At 39.6% G+C, this 24400-nt stretch overlaps 1 protein-coding gene across 1 annotated transcript; it reads right to left on the bottom strand.

Moving 5' to 3' along the window:
- Positions 1 to 4919: 4919 nt before the first annotated feature.
- Positions 4920 to 23691, bottom strand: vegfba (vascular endothelial growth factor Ba). The gene is made up of 8 exons (XM_072395558.1): positions 22589 to 23691; positions 18020 to 18071; positions 17741 to 17937; positions 17590 to 17663; positions 17466 to 17501; positions 12676 to 12759; positions 10816 to 11031; positions 4920 to 9486 (listed from the first exon to the last, which is right to left on the bottom strand). Exons 1-8 carry the CDS (start codon positions 22664 to 22666, stop codon positions 9465 to 9467), a joined length of 759 nt encoding a protein of 252 aa, XP_072251659.1. The 5' UTR covers positions 22667 to 23691; the 3' UTR covers positions 4920 to 9464.
- Between the last annotated feature and the right edge of the window lie 709 nt (positions 23692 to 24400).

Below are 24400 nucleotides of genomic sequence, written 5' to 3'. Positions count from 1 at the left end.
CACTGCCACGTCTACTTTACAGAGGCTGAAAATCCCTGCAGACCCAGCTGCTCACCACCAGGGAGCGACATGTCTCCTGCATACAGTGCTACAGAGGAGGGGACAAAAATGATTTAGTTTTGACAATAAAAGGAGGTGAGAATAAACCAAAAACAAATTAGTGCCAAGAATGATGCAATAAAGCCTAAAGCTAATTTCAATTGTGGTTCTTGGTGTTAGTTTTTAATAAAAATATCCTTCAACAAGTGAAGCAATAAGATTAGTTTTGCACTTTAAGATCCTAAAACTGATTTATTTAATGGTAAAAAAGTATGTTATTCTGAAAAAATTCAAGCCAATAATGCTGCTCATTAAACTGTGTAGAAACCGTATGGGTCATAAGAAACCTGTCCACCAGGTGAAATTGCTCTCTTTGGTTTTGGGTATCATTTCCCAAAGTAGCAATAGCCTGTTTCACACATATGGTAAAGAGTTTTGTTTGGTACTATTGTCTGTCATATTGTCATCAAATATGATATTTTTCATATGTTTGATCAAAAACATCCGGAATCATCATAACACTATTTTATGTGCCGCAACATTTGAAATTCTGCTGCTGCTGTATAGATGTTTACACTAATCTCATTAAAGTTAAGAGTAACTACAGATGATTATTTGTCATAGTCAAAATGTCTCAACTTTGAAAATACATATGACTAAACAATTATCTGAGCACCTGCATTATGTTTGGCAAATGATTTGAATAGATAAGATGTAGTCTATCCATAACGTCATCACTGCATTCTTTTAGTGCTGATAAAAAGTGTTAATAGTATTAGGCTCAGTATTACAACCCTAAACAGTTTGAAGCTTTGTAAATTGCAGATGATAACAGAATGCTGTTATTTGCAATTCTCATCAACTTTATTTCATTCACAATAAAACATTAAAAAAAAAAAGTTGAATGTAAGAGAATTTTCTATTTCGTGAAAAATATTAGCTCATCTTGCATTTAAATGCAAGACATCTAAAAAAAAAGTTGGGACAGGGCCATGTTTACCACTGTGCAACATCCCCTCTTCTTTCCAGATGTTGACAGACAGTCTGTCAACATCTGGAAAAAAGGAGACCAGTTGTTGGACCTTTGGGAGTGGAATGTTGTCCTTTTCTTGTCTGATATGAGATTCTAGCGGCTCAACAGTCCCAGGTCTTCTCTGTTGTATTTTGGGTTTAATTAATTAATTAATTGGAATTCCATACCCACTTTATCCAACACAGGGTCGGGGGTTTATCCCAGTTGTCATAGGGTGAGTGGCAGGGTACAGCCTGGACAGGTCATCAGTCCATCAGAGGGACAACACCAAGAAATTTTTAGGGTTTTATGATGCACCAAATTTGCTCAAGATTTGGATTGCATGCAGACCCGTTGAGCACCTGCATTCATGATTTCCAAAAATAATTTCCAGTTTCACTTCATCTGATCACGGAACAGTTGCCTCGTTATTCCTCAGTCCATTTTAAATGAACTGTAAGTCAGAGAAGACTGTGGTTAGTCTGGATCATGTTCTCACCTGAGTCCATGCAGTGATTTCCAGGACAGAATCATGTTTGCTTTCAATGCAGCGCTGCCTAAAAGTCCAAAGATCACAGACCTTGTCCCTTGTGAAATGGCTTGAGGAACATTATTCTGAAATTTTGTATCTTTACTTCACTTCTGAGAGACTCTGACCCTCTAAGGTGCTCTTTTTACACTCTGTAATGTTACTGACCTGTTGCCAATTCACCTAATTGGTTGCAAAACATCCCTCAAGCTGTTTCTTTTTAGCACCACTTACTTTTCCAGCAATTTGTTGCCATTGCAACTTTTTTGTGACATGTCATTGCCATCGAATTCAAGATTAGCTGATATTTTTCATGAAATAGTAAAATGCCTCACTTTCAACATATGATGTGCTTTTTAATGTTCTATTTGGGAATAAAACATTGGTTGATGAGATTTGCAAATCACTGTATTCTGTTTTTTTTTCACATTTTATAAAGTGTCCCTACTTTCTGGAATAGATGCTATAGTTTGGATAGTATCTCCTACCCCAAAAGAGAAGCTTGATGCTTTTATTGTCATTCCTTTCTTCTCTGTGTACATCCACAGCCATCATTTAACAGAAAATTATATCACCTTAGGTTTGCAATGTTTTCATTTGATTAAAAGTTCAAATGTGTCAAACTAAGAGTCTAAATATCAGATGACAAACCAGGAAGCACCAGATCAGAGTGTCAATTGACATATTGTGTTTAAGAAGTTTGTATCCTCAAATGTTGGATTTTCATAATTTTACGCAAAAAATGCTTTGCTGTAAATCTGACTTTACTGAAGTGATAAAGATTAGTTTAATTCACAAAAACACAATTTATAACACACTAGGTGCTTGTCAATAGCACAAATTAAATATATTTTGCAGTTTATGTTGTAGGATTTAAACTTACAACCTCAATAATTTACTTTAGATTAATAAAATGTACCTAATGAAATAGATCAGTGTGTCATTTCAGATAAAATTTGATGTGCCACTTGGACATTTTATCCTTGAAGGAAAAGTTAGCTTTTAAATGACTGTGAGCAGAGAAGGCTTTAGATAAGCAAACAGAAAACATGATTTGCTGCTGCTTCGGGTGAGTCGACCTGCAGGTACGATATGAAAAGAGGAAGATTAAAATCCAGCAGTTCTCTCTGATGTCCTCTCACTCCTGCTGGTACCCGCATCCTCCTCCTGACAGGATCAAGCATGCCTGAACCACAGCTATGTCCTCACTGCTAGACCCCAACCGCAAAAACCTCCAGCTCTCCACCATCCCGCTTGAGCCCTGCACCACTCCTCATCCACTTCACCTACACACCCCGTCACCTTTTATACCTCCCTTTAATCCACACAACATATCTGTTCTTCTGTTCATTCTCTCAAACATTATTTGATGCTGACCCATATCGGCTCCAAGGAGAACAGTTTCTTCTTCAAAATAAACCTCCCTTTTCTTTGTGGTCTGATCTCTTCTTCTTTTGTGTGTTGTATCTTATTATACTTCTTTGTTATTCAAACTTCTTCCACATCAGCAGGTTGGTCATCTGATTGCTTTGGTTGTGATTGAGTATGTCAACAATCTCCGGTTGGATCAGCACAACTAGAATTCCCATCAGCATCAGCTTTGCTTTGTGTTTGGTGGTACAAGGCATGTTAGCCTGTTATCATTCTGCCCTTCCATTGTAAACCTTAAACATGATGGAGTTAAACATTAGATTCTCCTGTTATAACTGGAATTTCTTCATCAAGGCTGTCATCTTCTGACGAAATTCTAAACTTGTTGACTTTGCACATGCTGTTTCCCATGTAGTAACAGAGTCGTAAATCTTTTATCAAGGTTGATGTCCTTCAGTGAAGTGAGGCAGACGAGGTCTGTGGATCCATGTTTCAGTTGAAGATAACACCATTTGTTTGTTCTGTAAAATGAAAAAAAAATTCTTTGTATTCACAGGAGACTTTAAAAAAAACCACTTTCCTGTAAACACGCTTGAATCTTCTTTACGCCGCTCACATCGAACTGATCTCCCTCTTTCTCTCCCACTCTTTTTATCTGTTTTTCTCTCGCGCACACAGTACCGCTGATAGCATCTAACAACACACAGTTGCAGGCCAGATAGCGTCCAGTACCTGCTTCAACACAGCTGGTGCTACATAAGCTGGGAGGAAACCATGGCTGGAGTTATTAGAAAAACAATGAGTCTGAATGCAGAGAAAAGCAAGGTGGAAAAATACAGGAAGTCCTGATACAAGTGCAGAGACTGAGCGAGACAAAGCCAAAAAAAATGAGGGGTGCAGGGGGATGGAGGGAGGCAGACATGTGCAAATATGAAGGAAGGGAAATTAGTGCATGAAATCACAAGGATATTGAGAAAGGCATGATGTTGCATTTTCCAGAACAATTCTTGGGGATTTCTGAGATGCACTGAGCTTTAAAAACAGATTCTGGAAGAAAGGCATCTTTTCCATATCAAGATACAGTATATGACTCACTCTGTCCTTTTCATTTTCTCTCTGTCTCCCTAATCTTGCAGCTATATTTAGTGCTGGCATTATGCCCTTCGACGGAAAGGTTGGCAGCAGCACTTAGCTCCTCTCTTCTTGATCTCTTTTACAGTCTTTCATCCTCAATCCCTCAATTCCTTTCCTTTCCTTTTAAGATCTTGCTTTCTCTTCAGTGTTATGTGAATTCTTACAAACATACAGTTCATGCTGTCAATAATCACAAATCAGTGTACTTATGAGATAAATGACCAGTCAGTAACTTTAAATAGGACCCCACGTTTGGTCTATAGTCTGTTCTGTAATATGAAATGAGAAAATGGGAACAGAAACCAGAAACCGTCATCATTATTAACATTAACAGCAGCTGGTGCTGACCGGCTAAACAGACTAAACAGACTAAAACTTCCTTTGGAGGTTCTCATACACTTGCATCAACAAACACAAACTGCTCCATGTTGTGTTGAACATTGTTGCCACAGTAACAAAAGCAAGCTGACTGACTTACTGCAGTAAAGCATCATGAAATGGAAGTTCAGGTAAACATGAGTGCCCCATGTGTGCCTGAGTAAATTTCTAGTTATTTTCCAAACACACGGTGTGGGGTTGCACATCTTTGTACTTCTGACTCAGCAGTACAAATGAGAGGAGGAGCAGGAACAATATTATGTCTCACAACACCACGTCACATCACATACGCAGTTCTTCTCATTGCCCAACTCCCATGGTGGCAATGTAATGAAAAAAGCCTCTTTACTTTTCATTACCGTCAAATGAGAGATTAAAACAACAGAAACAAGAGGGGATAGAGGAGAGGAGTTCAGAGCAGAGGGCCAGCAGATGTGCAGGAAGAAAACGAGAAGTTTATATGAAAAATAAGACATTTCCTTTAATAACATCTGTAACATCACGGTTGTATTCTGGTATAATTTTGAATATATTTGACAATGCAGAGAACACACAAATGTGGAGATTAAATTGATTAATTGGCATTTATAAGCTATTATAAGCTAAGACAACATAAACCTGCATTGTTTTCTACAAGGAAATAATAAAAGGGCACAAATGGTGTAGCAGCAAACAAACAAAAAAACAAAAGAGTGTAGTTTTTCTCTACATTGGCTACAGTAGTACAATGTGTTTGTAGAGAAGAGATTCATTGCAAGGAACAGCTAAAATGAAGTTACAAATACATTTCTAGAGTATGCACTACTTCTTACACTGGATGGATACAGATTATAAGATGTTATATAGTTCAGTATTGGGTATCTATAGGTGTCAAAGACACTGGAGGCTGGAACAGGGCTATCCTAACAGTACAATGTAGACTGTGCAGATACAAAGCACACTGATGTTTGATGCTCACGTAGGACCAGAACATTTGATAAGTTTATTAACATGTCCCCTCTGTATATCTGGACAGACTGTACATCGTATTGGAACCAGCTGTTCCTGCTTTCACTGATCAGAATCACTGCTTTGAAATAAGAAAATTTGGTGATAAAATGGAAAGGTTTAAACCCTACGATGCTCCACGACAAGTCTCCTCGGTGGAAGGTTACATATCACAAATGTCTGCATGAGTGGTGTCGATTTTTTTTCTTTTATTTTTTCCCACGGGAATTAATCTGCAATATGTACTCTGCAATCTCAAACACAAGTGCAATCGGTACTGAGGTTCGGGGGACTCATAGGTTTCCCAAAACATTTGTTTGCTTATTCACAAAATGCATCAATTCACTATTACGAGGAAGCAAAGGCTGGAAAATGTATCAGTTCAGGCAAATGATTTATGCATGTAGGGCAACATCTGCAGGTGAGTAAAAATAAAACCTTAAAGGAACAGTTTGAATAAAAGAAGAACACTTTTTTGCTCTCTTGCTAAGAGTCAGATGGAAGGACCGATACCACACGCATGTCTGTTAAGTAACTATGCAGTTCAGCTATATCAGCTGGGTGGCTTGGTTTAGTATTAAGACTGGAAACAGGATTAAACAGCTCGTCTGGGTCTGTCCTAAAGTAACATAATCTGCCTACCAAGACCTTTAACCCCTTCCACCTTGGAGGTCCGTGCACCAGCACCATCTGTTATTAAAACCTCAATATGCCATTTTCTGAAGCTTGCTTAGAGTGGAACTCTCATGGAAGACTGTCCTGATCAGGGTTTTTTGGGGATTTTGCATTGGCTTGAAGTACTCTGTTCTGTCTTGTGTAAGTATATTTTATTTCGTTCTCACTCAGTTCTTTTGGTTTTACTGTTAACTCTTTTGTTCTGTCCACAAACACCTGCTTACCATTACCTCCCTCGGTATATAAACACCACTTGGTTTGCTTTGCTCTTTGATCGTCATCACTGTTTTGTCCTCATGTGAGTTACTTTCTCCCGCCAAGCTAAAGTCCACACTCTGCTCTGCATTTTTGGATTTTGCTACCTCTGGACTCAATGACTTTGCAACACCTTCTGTTTTGTTGAATAAAAGTGTATTCATTTCACATCCTTGTCCCTCCGGCCAGCGAGCCTGCCTCTGGACCCTTCACTATAACTACAACAACTGTGATAAAGAGGCAGCCTGGTGCTAAGAAGACAAAAAAATGTATGCAGCATTGTGTTCCTTTTCTGCAGCACCAAACTAGGTAGAGTTGCTTTTAGGATATATTCTAGCATTTACTGACTCATTGTAATGAGCCTGTTATTTACGCTCATTAAGCAGAAGTAAAAATCTCACTCTGACCTGGTGATGCGGACAAGGAGGTATTCAAAAACTGGTCCAAGAGTCTCCTATCCATAGAGCCTAGGGTTAATCACTTTGGCCTCACAGACCAGCTCTTGTGCTGCTGCTGACAATTATTTGGGGATTTTCAGGTGGAAATTCAGAAGAAGCAACCGAACAATCTCAAGGGTTAAAGTGCATTTTGAAAATCTGTCTATAAAACAGCAAATGAGGTGTCCCTCAGTGGATTTAGGTACATCTGACAGAAACACTCTAGCTGCTCCTCCACTGTTTCCTGTCCTTATGCAAAGCTGACTGACGCAGCTTCACTGTAAGCATACAAAAGATCTAACTCAAAACTGTATTTCCCCAAACTATTATCAAATATCCAAGACTGGTCAGTAGTAGTTTGAGGCCATAAAACTTTGGGAAACCCTTACATTTTCCACAACAACTCACAGTGTCTGGTCTGTATTCGGAAGACCAGTTCAGTTCTCCTGTCATGAAAAGTTCTTCCCTTCAGAAAACTTCCTTTAAACCAGTGATAATCAGTCTCTACACTGGAGACTGTTCTTATTGCCAAACATATAATTTTCTGATCATACACAGAGAAAGTAACAATAATTAGTATGTTATGATATAGAGGTAGTGATTGAAGCATTGATTGACAGCAATAAACACCAAACAATGAGCATGGTAAAAAATAATATCTAATCTCTGAAGAGTATAAATACAAAGCTTATCACAGCAGCCATTGAAACAAAGTTCTGTTGCTTCAAAGCTGACACATAAATAATTCACAATCTGAACTGCACGCTGTTTCTGGTTGAATATTCTTCAATCAGCAGGATCATATGGATCGTGGGGGAGAGTACAGACATGAATCATGGAGTTTCCAAGCTATTGTTTCTCATTTTCTTACCCTAATCCTAACCCTAAAACATCATGGGTAAAATGTTCTCAGTCAAATTTGGCACAGCAGACGTGCTCTGAATGGGTATAAAAACTGGGTTAAACTCCCTGACCTGCCACTTCGGGTCCTCTGAGCTCTTGCTTTAGCTCCTCACACTGACTGACAACCTGCTCAAAAACTAAACCTTACTGAAACAGCCAGAGTTCAAATCCCTGTTCCCAACCAGCAGCCAAGCCTTCATAAAGCGACACGGGGTAAAACCGTGAGATTCAGTCAGAATATAAACAAGTTATGTTCCAAACGAATAATACTCCATCCGGGCTCTAACATGCATCAACAATAGCTATGTTTTCCTTTCACTGCACTGGGGACTGCTATTTGCTTGGATTCTGTGCACTGCACACAACGCCACCCCACTGATTGTTTGAATTACACATTGCAATGTATAGGGTCTCCCATTTGTGGCTCGTGTGAGCCATCTCTGTTTAAATTCAATACATTTGGATATCGGTTTAGCAGGCCACCCAGCGTGACTCGTTATGCAGACGGATTAAAGGTGAACACCAACCAAACAAAGACAAATTCTGCAATATACTCTGCAATAACTTTTCAATCAACTCGACAGCAGAATTACAATAAAATAGAAAACAGTGGCATGTTATACAATACTTAATACAGACGTTTCAGTAAATTGAAAAATAAACAACTGACATATATTTGCACAAACAAAACGCTTATGGCTACCTGTATTAATTTCACATTGCATGTATGTGTGTAAATATGGATGTGTGTGTGTTGCATATATAATGTTGAAGGTGTTTCTGGTATTATAAGTGTGAATGTTTGTGTGCGAAGCGGTGGAGAGCCGCCAGGCCTCATTATTGTCATTCTCCTCACTGCTTAAAAGAGAGGCAAAGAGAAGCAAAGCGGCTCCTTTCAATGGAGAAGCTGAGGAGAGACGGACACAAAAGGCTCAAATTAAACAAATGCCGGAAAAGCGGCTTGGAGAGCCAGCCTGTGGTCATACGCATTGAATAAGAGTGAACGGGTGCAGGGATAACCCATCTGCGTCTTTCAGCAAGGAGACCACACAGATGCGTTCCATCCAGCATTCAGCTCAACTATAGGTCCACAAACACTGGGAAGCCAGTTCACGAGCATGTCCTATATCCTTCTGGTGTGAGTTCATGTGGCCACCAATGATCTGATCTGGTTTTGTTTCTCAAATCCCCTAGTTGTGGCTTAAACCTTGAATCGTCTCCATGTGTGGTTTCCTTGAGAGCAAATAATCACAACTTCCACTGAAGCGTCAACACGTAGGACACCTGTGTAAGGCCACGTTCATCCACGGTGTTCTTATATGGTTCTTGTTTCCACTGCTTTCTTGTGCAGTTTGGTTGCAGGTGAAAGGAACTTCTTGAAGTCCAGTTTCTAAAACCACAGCAGAGAATGTTCAGCTGCAGATGCTGTTCCCAAGTCTCTCAGAGTTGCCATTTTTCGGAAACTTTCATCCTCCGCTTCTGTGATGTCATATTAATGGACATACGTACACGAAGCTTTGCCACAGAAGCAACGAGGTGGAAAGACATTTGGTTTGCACACATGTGGAGCCGGAGCACATTTAGACTAATTTTACTAAAAAAGTTCTCGTGTGCTGCTACTAATATTTCCTTCAGCTTGAGATACTGTATGTTAAAACGTCTTTATTGTCCATGGCACTGATGCTGAGAGCAGGTGATGAATTGAGAGGGATTTGGTAGGGTGAAAAGAAAGTGGGTGGACACATCAAGTCCTCATGGCTTCACATCTGGAACAAAGAAAAACAAGGAGAGGAAAGTTTTAGCATGAAATCTTTTTCGACAGATACAGGACTGATTCTCACCTGAATGGTGATTTCCTCAACGGTGCACAGTCATACAGTCTGGTAATAAAGTGAGCACATACATATTCCTCTCTGATGCTTGTGTCCAGATCTATTTGTTTTCCAAATCAAACACACTCACATTAGGAGTTATTTGGGTATTCAAAGATTAAAGGACCAAACTGCAATGCACCAGAGACAGGTGAAAGTCCAGAGACAGGAGAAATCCAACTTTAACGCTCAGAGCAAGGGTCAAACACAGGCTGGCAGTCAGTGGAGCAACCAGAGCAGACAGAGAGTAGGCAAAAGGGTAAAAACCAGAAAGAAGTCCAAAAGCTCAATTCTACAGCAAGATCTCATAAAGCAAGAAATTAAGTACAAAATACTCAACCACAAAGACAAGGTACGGTCGAATAGACAATTTTACTCAGGAACCTTCCTAAATGAGGGAAACGACCCGAAATGTCTGAGCAGTAGCCTTGCTAAGAGCTGTTCAAATTCACCAAATACGAAGGAAAGTAGCTCCAGTGCTTCATTTAAGATCTCTTTTAGCATAGGTTACACTAGACCATTGTTTATGAAAGATAGGAGATAATGCCATCACATAATTCCTTGCCTCCTCAACTTTCTAAAGGACCCTTGATTATTTTTATCCATTTGTACGAACTGTGATTTGTATGCATACATATGAGGACGGGAGAGCGTGTTTAAGCAGCCTGTTACACCAAAATATTTAACTTTTTTGGATTTCTCTTTCCTTTTTTAGCTCAGAATATCCCAGAGAAAAGACAATCTGGCAGCTAAAAGGTGAGAAGCAGTGAGTCAGGTAATGACCTAACTGAACACAGGGGGTGGGAAAAACTGGTGGCAAAATGAACAAAGAGTGGAGGTAAAACTGGCTGAAGTAAACAACAGCAAAACATTATGAAATAAAAGAGGAAGTGACTACACAAAACCATGACCCACAACTCACTGAATATGCTTACTAAGCTTTTGGACAGCAAAAAAATGTTAAAGCTGTGATAAAAAAAATAAATAATTTGGCTATATGAAAAAGGGAACTGTCGAAAACACTGTGGAGCTCAAGATGGTTCACTCGCTGCATTTTTCTAAAATTAGATTTGCTGAACTTATTAATTTAAAGCCCTACATCATACATCACTCAGTTTTTGTGGCTTTATCCCCCCAATGTGTGTATATGGAGATTTAGTCATATATATGTCTAAAAACCCATTAACAAAAGTTATTTAATCCTTTTCTTTTGTGTGGACTGACTTGCAGCGCCGAGGGTTGAGTGTCAGGCCTTTCCTGCTGCAGCTCTGAGCTCTCAGGGTGCATCTGCACTGACATGACGTTGCATCCAGGGCCCACTTCCTCCCTCTGCAGGGGCGGCAACCAGGCGTCGGGGAGGGAGAGGGAGAGAGAGTGGTGGGGGGTGGTGACGATGGAAGAGGAGAGGACGTGGAAGGAGGACGAGGAGGGGCGTGGGTTCTGTGTTGAAAAAGAGGTGCAAAACATCGTGGTTAGGTGCCTCATTAGATTTAAAATGTCACTGATTATGGCTACAACCAATGCAACGCTTTCAGCATAATGATACAGCACAGTACCAGTCAGAATTATCCGGGAAGTGCAAAATCTGGGAAAACTCCAGTAATAAATGCATGAGCCAATATTATATAAACACATTATTTTAACATAATATCCAAACCCATTGAAGAAAGAAAAAAAAGAACCTCTTATAAAGCCACTTATAAAGTGAAATGAAAATATACAGACAGAAAATGTACCCACTGATTTGGTAGAAGACTTTTTGGCAGCGTTGACTGCTTTTAAAGGATTTCTTGTAGCCATCCAGAAGCTTTTCACACTGTATTAAGCTTGGCTTATGTGATATTTGTTATGTAGTTCTGAATGTACAGTACAGATGAGGCTGAACATTATCAACGCTGGTGGTATTTGGTACCAAAAGAGTTGGATAAGTTGGCCTGGTGGTGGATATGGATGTTAAACAGTTGGGATCATCTTAGTTTTTAATTTATCCCATGGGCTTCATGAGTCTTCCAACCAATATTCATCACATATACAGTATTTCACAATCTAATTGTTCACTGACAATAAAAGCCAAACTGACACACTGACTAAATGGCTAAAAATCAAATGCAAGGTTTGTTTGAACATGCTGCTGGTCTGAGACAAATCCACACAATGCAGTATGTGGGAGATGTGTGACTAATGTGGGATAATGTTTCTGAAGCTGCTGACAAACTCTTTCTGTCCGTCTGTCTCTCTGTCTGTTACCATGGCTATGTTCGCCTTGTTGCCTTTGAGGCCTTCAGATCCACCTCTAGACGCCCTGCACATTCGTTCTAAGTCTGAGAAAGTTGCCTGAATCAGTTGGTCCATTAACTGGAGCTAGTTCTGTTTCAGTCTTGCCGGGAGGCTGGCGGCTTTAATGAAGTAACTTAATGAGGCATGGAGGGGCCATCTTTGTTCCCGTTCCCGTGACCACGCCTGCCGCTGGCATGGACAGAGGAGGTGGCATTTGGGAGCAAATTACACAGATTTCACCCCTGCCAGAATCTGAATAAAGCCTTTTTCTGGGTGATGGATGGGAGCTGAAGGACATCACACCCAAACGGAGCCACCTCTGGCCCCTGGGGGCCGGAAATGACTGACAGCAAAGTGAAGGGGAAGTGGGCAAAAAAGGAAAGGAGCACTCACTCCTTTATCCTTCTCTGCTCAGGACTCGTGAAGTTTATGGCACAAGAGAATATATTTTCTAAACTGTGGTGAGAATTCAAAACACAGGAGCGTTGAACTCCTTACAACAGCAAATATGTTTTAACTACTGGCTAAATGCTGCCTTAACTACTATGACTAAGAAGGTTAACAGCGGATTATGGGACGTGTGTGTGTGCGTGGGTTTGTGTGTGTGAGACCTTGACTGTTGCTGTGGCTGTAAAACAAATTGTCCTTCAGTAATAGTGAAGACCAGATAACTCAGTTTTCTCTAATCCAAACATTCACACTGAGCCTGAGAGTATTCGAAAAATACTGACCAACATTAGCACAAACATAAACACAAGTCTTCTAACTGAGTTTAAAAAAAAAAATGAATGCGAACACTGAACATACGCAGCTCTGACGGCTCCAGTTTTCCTCTGTCTGGACTTCCCCTCCTCCTTCTTCTTGCCTTTTCTTTCTGGCTTCCGATAGGTCCTGAGAATATCCAACAGACAAAATGTTGCCACAGGTCAGGAGTTCATGTTCAACATATTGTTATCAGTTCTGACATCTGTTTCAAAAAGAAGAGTTTTAATTCAGATTTTCCAGGAGCCACTAAACGCTGAACGCATCCTTGGATCATCTAAAACTTCTGCATAGTTATTGATTTAATTTCAATTAGACATATTCTATTCATACTGACAATTTTTCTGCACATGTTGTAAAATGCACACGTTGCACATTCTCTTACAAAAGCATTTTGAACATTATTATAACATCATAAATTTTTCTGAAGTAATTAAAGACTTTCATCTGTGACCCCTTATTTAATTTTCTAACCTTTTTGTCCACTTGTAATTTCATAGAAAGTACATTTTACTTTTAATGCTTTCTTATGCAATATTCTCATAAAAAACAGCTGTAAGTTTTCATCTAAATTTGAAAGAAAAATTCACAAATCAAGAGAAATTTAATTTGCATTTAAATGTTCTGGGCTCTATCTTTTTTAATCAAAATTATTGATAGCAAAAAAGACTCATAATTTCTAATATGACCTGCAACTACAAAACAGTTGCAGCATTGGAGGGGTAACTCTCAACATAAAAGTTAAAGTGCCTGTTTTTTTTAACTGACAGACTCAGATTGTTAACGTAGTTTTCAGTAACATTATGCAAAGGATTTTTACAAAGCGCCCAAAACACCTGAGTGAAATGTTACCCAATTCAGAAAACCGCAGTTTATTTAGAATTTCATTGTTTCTGAATCAAAAGAGCCCGGACTCAGTCCAAGCTCATCACACACTGTCAGAACCATGCAACCATGTATCTTAAAGCACATCATGAGAATCAGCTACCCTAACAGTTGTTTTGGTGCATGAGTCTAGTCGAACAGCAATGTGGAATAAAAAATTACATTCTGCTGTATATAAGTTTCTCTGTTGGGGATCCTTGTACATGTCTGTGTAGCTGAATTCATAGCACCGACGCTGTCTTTAAGTTACTTGACTGGTGATTTTGTCAGACGACGCTGCAGTTTTTATTAGAGCAGAGCGACAGTCTAGAAATTCCTTAAGCAAGCGCTAGTTGACAAATGTTCTTAACTGGCTACTTTTCAGTCACAATATCTGACGAGTTTATCTGTCAGACAAAAGAGACTGAAAAATACGTGAATGAGAGCAGCTTTATTGAGATTTCAGCTGTATCACTACTGTGTTATTAAAAAATTGAACTTTTGGAGCGTGAGACTAGTTGAGTGAATACATGTGAGCTATTTGCTCTCAAACTGCGTTATCTAGCAGTGTTAGTCTGTGTTTGAGAAGCTTGATTTTTGGTGGGACTAACAAGAATTCTTTTTCATTCTAGACTCATGTAAACATGCTCGCTGATGCTCCCAACATCCATGACAGCCGATTGTTGGTTTGCTGTAAAACAGATTTTCAAAACCAGCACAGGGCATGTAGGCTGCTCAGTGTGACACACTAAACCACTTTCAAGTAATTAAAACTGCTAAAATCAGCTCAATCAGACTTATTTTATGTTGATATACAAACAAGAATGATCCAGTGAAATAATATATAGACACTGTAAGCTTGACAACTGTTCTAAAGGTTTTTAAAGCTTTCTCTACAGATTTTTGTTTTCTTTATAGTTTTAGCATTGAGCCCTTTTGACCTGCCCTTCTTCAGCACCATCTATTTTACCTAAATATGTGCTGGTGCCCTCAGCAGCAAGATAACTTGTCTTTAAATTGTCCCCCTCTATTCTAATCCAACCTTATGCATTAAACTGTGGCCAGCTATGTTTTTACCAGCTTTACCACGACATTATCAACAGCTTCTGTTGTTGTCGTTTTTGGAGCTCTAATTTACTATTATGGATGCGTGACTGTGCTCCGTCAGACTGTGAGAGAGCACATGGTAGAGGAGATAATATCATCGCTATGGTGACAACAGGATACGGGCTGTCCCAGGGGAGGCTGGGAGAGAGTCACACAGATGCTAACTCACTGAGCCGCTCACACACAATCACACTCAACTCATGTCAAAACATAATTTGAATTAACACAAAGAGTTTCGACACATATTAATGTTAAAAAATGTTCAAATAAAACCTCAAACAATCGTAGAGATGTATGATCTTTAACTGAAGGTATAAACTACAGACAGGCACACGCATACATTGGAATTCTTTATTTATGTCCACATCCTAACAGGAAGCAGGGGGACATAAACATTAAAGATGCAATTATGTGATTGTCTGCCTGGACCTGCTAGGATGAGGCACGCAAACAAACACCAGGACCACATCGTTCAGCTGTCACTCTCTGAAACCTGAACGCCAGTGTTTCTACATGTATGACAGAAAGGTCCTTTTACTTCCAGCATGTATGCTTTGATGTATAGACCAAAGATTTTGATAAACCATAACATTGGTGTGACATTGTTGACCACAGAGCACAAATCTATAGCTCTGAAATCCTGCTGACCTTGAGATAAGTAAACCATAATAGAGAAATTGCATAAAGTTGAGGTATCCCAGTCAGCCAGCTCTCAAAGTCCCGTAATATATAACCATAACGAGCGACTCCACCTTGCTGCGTTAGGTTTTCATATGTTCTGCTTGACGTATTAAAGGCCTTTTTTTCCAGCTGGCTGGAGAAAGACGTTGAATTTAAAGGTTTCCTGTGAAGTATTATCTCAAGTTGTGTTACAGATTTAGTAAAGGTCAATGTACACACATGTACTGTACCAACAGGTTATGTGACACACTGTCCTCCCAATGCTGCAAGAGGCTTTTTAGTGATCTGTAAGAGATGCCACATCATGTCAACATAGTCAAGAGAAGAGGACGTAAACTTTGAAAAAAAAGGTCCTCAAAGAACAAACCGTGATAATTTGATAACCACAACAAAGTTATTTTGGTACCAACCAAACAGCAAGTGATGGTAAAACTGACAAAACAGCAGTCTCACATGGGGATAGTTTAGCACATGAAGAACCATGAACTGTGAGTTTTTAGTTGTATGTTTTGGTTCCCCTGTTAATGACTATTGCTATAGAACTTGAATCATAACATCATTTTCTTTCCATTAGCATTTTACTGTCAATTGATCAAAGCTAAGCTATCAACAAGCCAGTATGTGTAAATGACAATAAGGCTTTGTGACCGCTTCACACATGCTGAACTGTAAAAAACACAAAGTGCTTTATCCATCCCTCCTCTACACATAAGGCAACATAAGTAATTTGTTAGATAATGCAGTGAATAATGAGTTGTTTCTTTGAGTTATCTACGGTTAAATAATTTTTGAATATCACAGACATACAAACATACTGATGCCTACATACATATGAAATAATTTATTAATTCTTTTTTTTTAAGAGTAGCCAAACTTTTTATTAATCTCTAAGTTTATCTGTTCATATTTCACCAAGCATGTTTACATTGAAACTAGAGATAACCAAATTATTGTGTTAGTTCGACCAAAATCAGACTTTTAAAATGCATGAAATCATGTTAATCCAACTAACCAAGATGGGGATCGAATCACTCCTGTATGTATACACTAATCTACACACAAATGGGCCACGGTGCTCCGCACAAGCTCTAGAGTTCCATCTGTTTGTAAAAACAGTAAAGCGTAAATGTATATTAACACAGATGAATTCCAAACAAAGTTGCTTTCATTCACATATTTTTTTGGTCTGAAATTGTGATTGAAAATTAGCCCATTGAGACTATGTGTCAGCTCACGGTCACGTAAAGCATATTCAGACTGCCGCTCTGCTCTAATAAAATCCTGATTTTATAAAAGCTGCGTCATCTGACAAAATCAACATTCAAGTAACTTAAAGACCACGTTGGAGTTGAGAATTCAGCTACACCTGATAGATACAGCAGAATGTTTTGAACGTTTGCTCACACAGTCCAAAGCATTGCAGCATCAGACACACTTCGCTTAATAACCTAATTCCACCCAGTGCATATATACTGGGAAAGGTACAGTGGTCTAATAACCTGTCCAAATCAAGGTGTAACCTTAGTTTGACTCAACTGTGCATGTAAGTGGACTGATTATTTCACTCTGATTAACAAACTGAGCACTGCTAGAATGCAGGGGAACGTGAAGGAAAGCAAAACATGCAAAAAACTAACATTATATTTATATATGAAAAACTTTCCTGACGACCAATATGATAAAAAAATTAGAGAACGTTGCTGCAAAAGCAAAACAACATTCCCAGAACATTCCGGGTCCAAAAAAAGTTGGCTGGGTTGTGATCATTATTCTAGATCATAAAAAACATTTTGCTGCCTTTACTCTTCAAAGCGTCATTAAATAGGCAGGATAATGTTGGTTCTTCTGTGTTTAATTGCATACATACCCATATTTTAAGGACTGACACAACAATGGTGATGTGAATTTGTTCCATTGTAAATGTGAACGTCGTATAGTGACTACATGAACAAGAAGCTGAGAGGTACAAACTGTTTTAAGCTCAAGTGCTTCTTGGGTTTCATCAGGCAGAACTGGTTTTTGACTAAGCTCACCTCATTACGGGCATCACCAGCAGAGTTAAAAGCGTGTCATCAGTGTGGAGTTTGTATATTAGGTGACAGGCAGGGGTTGATAATTTCATTAGGAAAAAGTGGAACAGGAAGGTTAAAGGACATACAGACAGAAGGAGATGTGAGGTTTACCTTGTAGTAGGTGTTGGCTTGAATTCTTCTTTTAACCTGTGTGCAAATGAATATGAAAGGGTTCAGTGAGGCCAATGAAAGGCAGGTACACGATGTATCGCTATACACACAGTGTTTTTATTACCTGCACTCGCACTGGCTGTGCTCTACGAAGGGCAGCTCAATGAGCTCGTGCTTCATGAAGGACGTTCTCATCAGCTGCACACAGAGCAGAAAAAAGTCACTCCACATTTATCATTTACCTGAGCACATAGGGATTCACATGTGCTATGTACCTCCATGGTGAGTGTGTGTGTGAGCAAGGGCACACACTCCAAGGCCTCATCAGGACAGCAGCCGCCACATCGCCGCACAGAAACGCAGGACGGGACGAAGAGATGGTGGGTCTCCCCCGGCAACTCCCGCCAAACCTCCACCAGCGTGTCCCGAGGCTCGCAGCCGCTGCGCGAGTACACCTCCAACCACCGTCGCACTGGTAGATGAAAATACAAATGACGTGTTTTAGTTTTACTCTTTCAGCTCTGAGGAGGAAGAGTCTTTGTAGAAGCACTTACCTTCCCGACCTTCCCTGGATTTGGGGGAATCTGCAGGCCGCCAGTGAGCAAGCTGAAAAAAACATTTAAAAAATGTATGAAAATTCACACGAAAAGCCTACTTCACAGTAAGTTTCCAGGTGACATTGACCTGTTAGAGAACTTTCAGTGACGTACCTTAGAGCCAAGATAAGAGCTTTTAGTTTAGTTTAGCCAAGCCTGTCACAAAGGGAATAAACTTGAGCTCTTCTAAAATATTTCTTACCTACTAGATTTCCATGCAGAAACTAAAAAGTTACCTGAAGATGTTATTATTTTAAATTCTGCCAAACATTTTCAGCTTTAACAAATTAATTTTTTTTTATATGAAAAGCATCAAGTTAGAGTTAAATTCAGATGCAAATTTCTGTTTTGAAAATGCAATAAATAGCGACGTAAATGAAGAAAACCTGAAAATGTTCCCCCTGATCACCTACACAGACTAAAGAGTACAAGCTGTAGAGTTTCATTTCATTCAATTATCAGATTTAAAGCAAAGGCAGGTTATTTATTGGCTGTTATTGATCCCTCATCAGCAGTTAGACCTGAAGTAAACCATTATATAGCTGCAGTGAGGCTTGCTTTATTATCCGCGACCTTCTGTTTGTCACTGTTGTAAAACACTGCTGAAGCAGATCTACAGATCTAAGTATTTCCCGTTAATGAGCACCACAATATTTCACACCTGGGATCAGAGCATGACAGGCTCAATAAAGTCTGGTGGTAGATAACAGAAAGAAAACAAATCCTCTGAACTTTGATATTCAGACGAACTTGAAAGAGGGTCAGAGCAGGTGTGACGGTTACACTGAAGCTTAATTTCTGGCATCATTTCAACACATTTTCTGCAGGGATGTGGTCTGCTGGTCCATTTAAAGTGAAAAAAACGTCTGTGCACAAGATCAAATTTCTACCAAATCTTCACCTTCACGATGAACTGCAGGACAGAGCTGCTGGATGTTTGAACCAGTTGCACCTGCTACCTTTGCCCTGAAGCCTTTTACCCGCTATAATTGAGACACTGATTGGTCTTAAAATATTTTTGCACAGTTGTATTACTCACTATTAAATACTCATCCAAAATGTTGTTCTTTCTTACTTGCTTTTATTTTATGTCATGTGGTGCATTTCTTACAGTCCCAGAAATTGAATTTCAATCCTCTGCTGCTTTTTATATCTAATCCACCCCCATTTCAGGGGCAAATATTCTAGTCATTCTTGTCAGATTTAAAAACATCTGAGGATCTTACTAAAACGATATTAAACACTAAACTAGAGCTAGTTGACCTGTTTGGTTTGTGACCACAATAGATAACTGAAAAGTGATGTTTTCCCCACATAATTTCATAATAATCACACCATAATAAAGGGAATTTGTAAAGCAAGTTTATAACACGACAACAGTTTATCAAAACACAGGGTCACTTTCTTTAGAGTAAATCCCATAGATGCCATTTTGCTGGTTGCTTTAGTTGCATGTAAGCACAACATGTTACGAAATAATTTTATACCTTCTAGTTGGGTTTAGCCAATAACTTCACTAAGTGAAAGAGCAACAATGGTCAGGGCTACAATCCATTTGTTTTTACTATGCAAATGCTGCCTTTGTGGACGGCGTTTTTTTACACTTCACATGCAGTTTCTCTCACGACCAAAAGAGGTCACATTTTCGACATCTTGGTGTTCCTGAACAAACGATCCATGGGGGGGTTTTACTTGGACCTATGGATATATTGACAACAATGTTCACAGATGATGGATTTCTGAGCCTGTACAGAGATCTAAACTACAGAATCAGGATGTTTCTCCCGTTGAACGCAATTTGGGGTTTTGATATTGTCCTTGTTCACAGAGATTTCTGCAAACTCACTAAATATTTTAGTATCCTTAGTTACCCCCCATCCTCCTTATCCCCAACACTGATAAATATTAGTCTTAAATTGTTGATCTGTTTGCCTATGCAGTCTTTTACTGAGCAGTGAATTCCTTCCCATCTTTGCTTCTGAAAGTAAGAAGTGTTTTATCCACATGGTGTCAATGACCTGTTGCCCGTCAACCTAAATGGTTGTAAGATTTTCTAATGGGTGGTTTTTTTTTTCAAGCACTACAATCTTTTTTCTCTTTTCCTTCAAATGTCTCAAATATCATCTTAAAATGATAATGCTGGCTGAAAATCCAAAATGAATGCATCATTCATTCATTTTCTAAACCCATTTCACCCCATTAAGGGTTTCTTTGTATTTTTTTTTCAATTGTTTCCAATAAAATGTAGTGTTTTAATTATTTGCAAATCACTGCATTTTGCTTATATTTACATTTTACTCAGTGACTCATTTTATTTTTTTAAATTAGCTTGAATGTTTTTATTTTTTTGCAAAGCCATATTGATACTTTTTACACAAGTAAATGACCTGAATACCTTCTCCACTGATAAAAAGCCCACATAAAGAGAAAATGGATTATATAGCTCTTGGTTTGAGTGTATGTGTGCATGAAGACCAAGGCCACTTCTAAGGGAATGTAGACTTTGTCCAGTTACCCCCCCTTTTAACTGCTCCACCCCCTTCCACACACATACACTAACAGGTTTGGGCCAACGTTGATTCAACAACACTGAGTTTAGCCAGGACTGAAGCCATTTTGTGACTGGTATGAGCTGAACTAAGTGTGTCTTCTCTGTATCAGTCTTTGAGACAAGTCTAAGATTAACTCCTTTTGGCAGCCATATCTGGCACGCACACACACAGACACACACTCCTGAGTGCCAGCCCAGAGCCATCTGCATTGGCAGTGCTATCTGTCAACAGTCTAACCAATCTAACTTCCAGCCACTCCCTGAGCTCACTGTACAGATGGGCCAAGTGTGTGTGTGCGTGCGTGCGTGTGTGTGTGTGTGCGTGTGTGTGTGTGTGTGTGTGTGTGTGTGTGTGTGAAAAAAGACGTTTCCCTAGAGCTGCACATTAGCTCTGTCACACTGAACCTCATCGCCACAAGAGAAGAAGGATGGCCCCTTTTTCAAATAAGCTGTCAAAGAATCAGACAGCATGAAAGCAGAGGATCACGTGTGTGAAGGTGAAGAGGCTTTCTGGTGCACGCTGCTGAGTGTCATGTAGTGTCTAGGATGATAAATGAGTAAAAGATACAGTATATAGCAGCCCAGAGTCAGGGCTGGATCCCACACCGCCTCAAAGCACTGCCTGTTCCTGATAGAGGTCCCCAGACATAAATAAAAAAACAGAGCCCACAGGTCTCTGTATGTATGTGTGTGGAAGTGAGCACATAAATCACAAGGAGGACCATGTCAGCACAATCAATAATGATAAATCAAACTAAGCAAAACTTATTGATAATACCACTTTATTATGCAAAGCAGTTCCAAGCTGATATGATGAAGTGGTTAATCTAATGGCCGACGGGCTGGTATTTGGTCTGGTCTCATTTATTAACCAAAGAAAAAAAACAATCTCATGTTCCAGCGTCTCTTTGTTATATGTCTCTGCTGACTTCAAATGTTTTCTGGATAAGACGACCCCTCCCTGAGCTCTGAAATGATGGAACGCTCTTTTTGAGCTACCTTCAGACACCCAGTCTATAAATCAAACTCCTAATGGTTAGTTACTCTTGTAAAATAAATTCATTTGTGTTTATGTGTTTCCTGCAAGCTATTAATAAGCCATTAATGACAATCTTGGGGTAAACATCCTCCAGTATGACACTAATGATGCAGCTGAATAACTAACATAGCACTAAAAACAAGGTAATGATTTTTACACTTTCTTTCTTCAACAGCTTAATATGTTAATAAGTGAGCTTTAGAGGCATTGGCAGACAGATCTGTTACGTTTAGACCAAGCCAGGGAGACTTGGCTGTTCACTGTGTTCCCAGTCTTTATGCAGAGCTAAACAGAGTGGCATCTTTTCATCTAACTCCAATTAAAACCACAAAGATGAAGCATAAATCCAACAATATCAAACTACTCACTTAATGTTAAGGTCCATAAGTATATCATACTTTTATTCTACATGTCCCACACCTTCCTCCATACCTTCCACCCCCTTATGGATAAAGAGTCTGACAGTATATTTTATGAATGGGGATCTAACAAAAGGGACAAAGCAAGTGCTAGTGGAGGATTTTCCACAACCAGGCAACTCATTAACTGCCTTTATAAACGGTTCATACCTGATCCAGCAAGCTTTTATGTGCGCAAATATTTAGAAAATCCTCATTATGGCTGCCTGGTATATGGTAAATTATGACAGAGAAGCGACAATAAACCTTTATATCACTGCGTAATAATGACTGAGAGATTGAGATTAACAACCTCAGATCCTCAAGGTTTATTGCGTTTTTTTCTGCCACAGGACCTGAGGTGACAGGTGTCATTGACCTCTGGGATAACTCCAACAAATCCGTTCATAAAACACCCTCAGTCCGACTGATGCAAAAACAGTAAAATAAGGCTTAAATGGATCACACACCGTGCTGCTGACAGCGTGACCACCTCACACTTGTACTCTTCTGAGGTCAAATGGTTCATACATACATACCTTGGCATGGGACGTCGGTATTCTGGTGAGCAGCAGGAATTGAAACATTCCTAGAATAACTTGAAGCATAATCCCCATTGTGCAGGAGTCCAAGGGACACGCAAAAAAGTATTTTTGGACCAATCCAAAAAATGAAGGTGGCTTGTCCTCCGTCGTTCGTCGCTGTGTCCGGTTAAAGGCGCAAATATTCCTCTTTCATTCTCCAGTCTCCCTTCCTTGAAAGGGCTCCCAGGGTGCCATCATTAATGTTGGTCTATCAACTTCATTTAGTTGCATTTGAGCCAAAATTAGAGTGTAAACATTACCGAGAATCAGAGAAACCTGAACTCAGTTGTCTGAGTCTGCAGTCTGAGATGCAACCCACAGTAAGTTTAACACATAAAAACAGAGGAAATGTGTCTTTTCTTATGATATTTTGTGTATAACCTTAACACCGCAGCTACAAACCCTGTTCTTCTCCCTGAAACTTGTATTAACTTTGATTTAATGCCCTTTTTTCTGTTGTCAATATGGACAGCGTCAGTCTTGATCCTTTGAAGTCGGTGTTGGGGGGGTCCAACCGGCGTGGCGTGACGGTATGATCATACAGATTCCCGCTGAAACGTGATGCGATCATATAATTCCGCGTGTCAGAGAAAAAATAGAATACACACAACACAACACATCATCCAGCTGCAGGACGTTTATCCGGTAGAGATCCTCTGCTTTGGCCCGTTGTGCAGACGGAAGGTGCCGCATATTCCTCTCCTCGGCTCGGTCACGGTCTCGCCACACTGTCGCTCCAAATGAAAATGTGACGTTTCCCCTTCAGGCGCGTCTTCCCCTTTTTCTTTTTTTTTTTTTTCTTTTTTAAAATTCAATCCTTATAAATAACCCTAGAATTTCGTCCTCCACTGACACGGCAGTGCAGCTGCAGCGGAGCCAGCACGTCAGCAGGGAAGCCCGCTCTCAGTCACAGAGAGGTCTGGAAAGGTAGCAGTCTTCATTTGTTATTGTGATCGGTTTCCTCATTTCCTTTGCCCTTGAGACGCATGCAGCGTAACTATTGCGCTGCCAACTTTTTCCAAACGGGACAGGCGCACTGGATACAGGTGCGGCGTCTCTATTGGTCCCATTGTGGGGGATCAGGGGCCTCCAGGGGCCCCATGGAATAGGGGAGCGTGGCTGTGCTGTCCTCTGAGGACACGGAGTTCATACCTCTGGGGTATTCTTTTAATTTTGGTGGGTTTCAGTTGCCCTGAGGGGTTGACATGGAAACCCAACACATGTTGAGTCTTTCATTGTCACATTTTGATATTTAAATATGAACAAAGAGCTGCTATAAGGAAACGAACAACTCTGAAAACTGTTTGAATCATTTTTTTTAATTAGAAATGTTCTTACTGGTTAACAAATTTTGTGTCTCAGGTGTGGACTTTGCATAGAACACGGAGACAGATGGCGATGACGATTCTCCTTATTTTTTATATGCCTTAGAGAAGTATATATGTCATTAAACAACGATATGCAGCTTCATATGGATGGGCTTTGATTGAAATCTTATTGTTGATGGTCCTTGATTTCCTGGAAACGTTTGTATGTTAAAAATCTAAAATGTGTGTTTCGTCAACCATAGAATTTAATATACACGGAGTCTAAAGGTTTCAAAACTACAATAAATATTTTACTACAAAACTACATATTTTAGTCCAGATGAAAGAGCCTTATGTAAACCAACAACTACACACTGTAGTATTCTCATATGGACTTGTCATAACAGGAGAAATGACTTATCAGTTTACCCTCTGCTCTTCTCCAGTGTTCCAGTGATTT

This window comes from Leuresthes tenuis, unplaced genomic scaffold, assembly GCF_036924035.1.
Source record: "Leuresthes tenuis unplaced genomic scaffold, fLeuTen1.0.hap1 SCAF_11, whole genome shotgun sequence".
In the NCBI taxonomy this organism is placed as follows: Eukaryota; Metazoa; Chordata; class Actinopteri; order Atheriniformes; family Atherinopsidae; genus Leuresthes; species Leuresthes tenuis.
Note: the sequence above shows the minus strand (reverse complement) of the source record. Positions and strands in the feature narration are given on the sequence as shown.

What these genes read in the sequence shown, in the direction of transcription:
- vegfba (XM_072395558.1), bottom strand. Translation starts at nt 22,666, where the DNA reads ATGGGGATTATGCTTCAAGTTATTCTAGGAATGTTTCAATTCCTGCTG. An exon ending in ATCCAGGGAAGGTCGGGAAG is followed by an intron (nt 17,938 to 18,019) that starts GTAAGTGCTTCT and finishes TTCATCTACCAG; the next exon opens with TGCGACGGTGGTTGGAGGTG. An exon ending in CACACACACTCACCATGGAG is followed by an intron (nt 17,664 to 17,740) that starts GTACATAGCACA and finishes CTCTGTGTGCAG; the next exon opens with CTGATGAGAACGTCCTTCAT.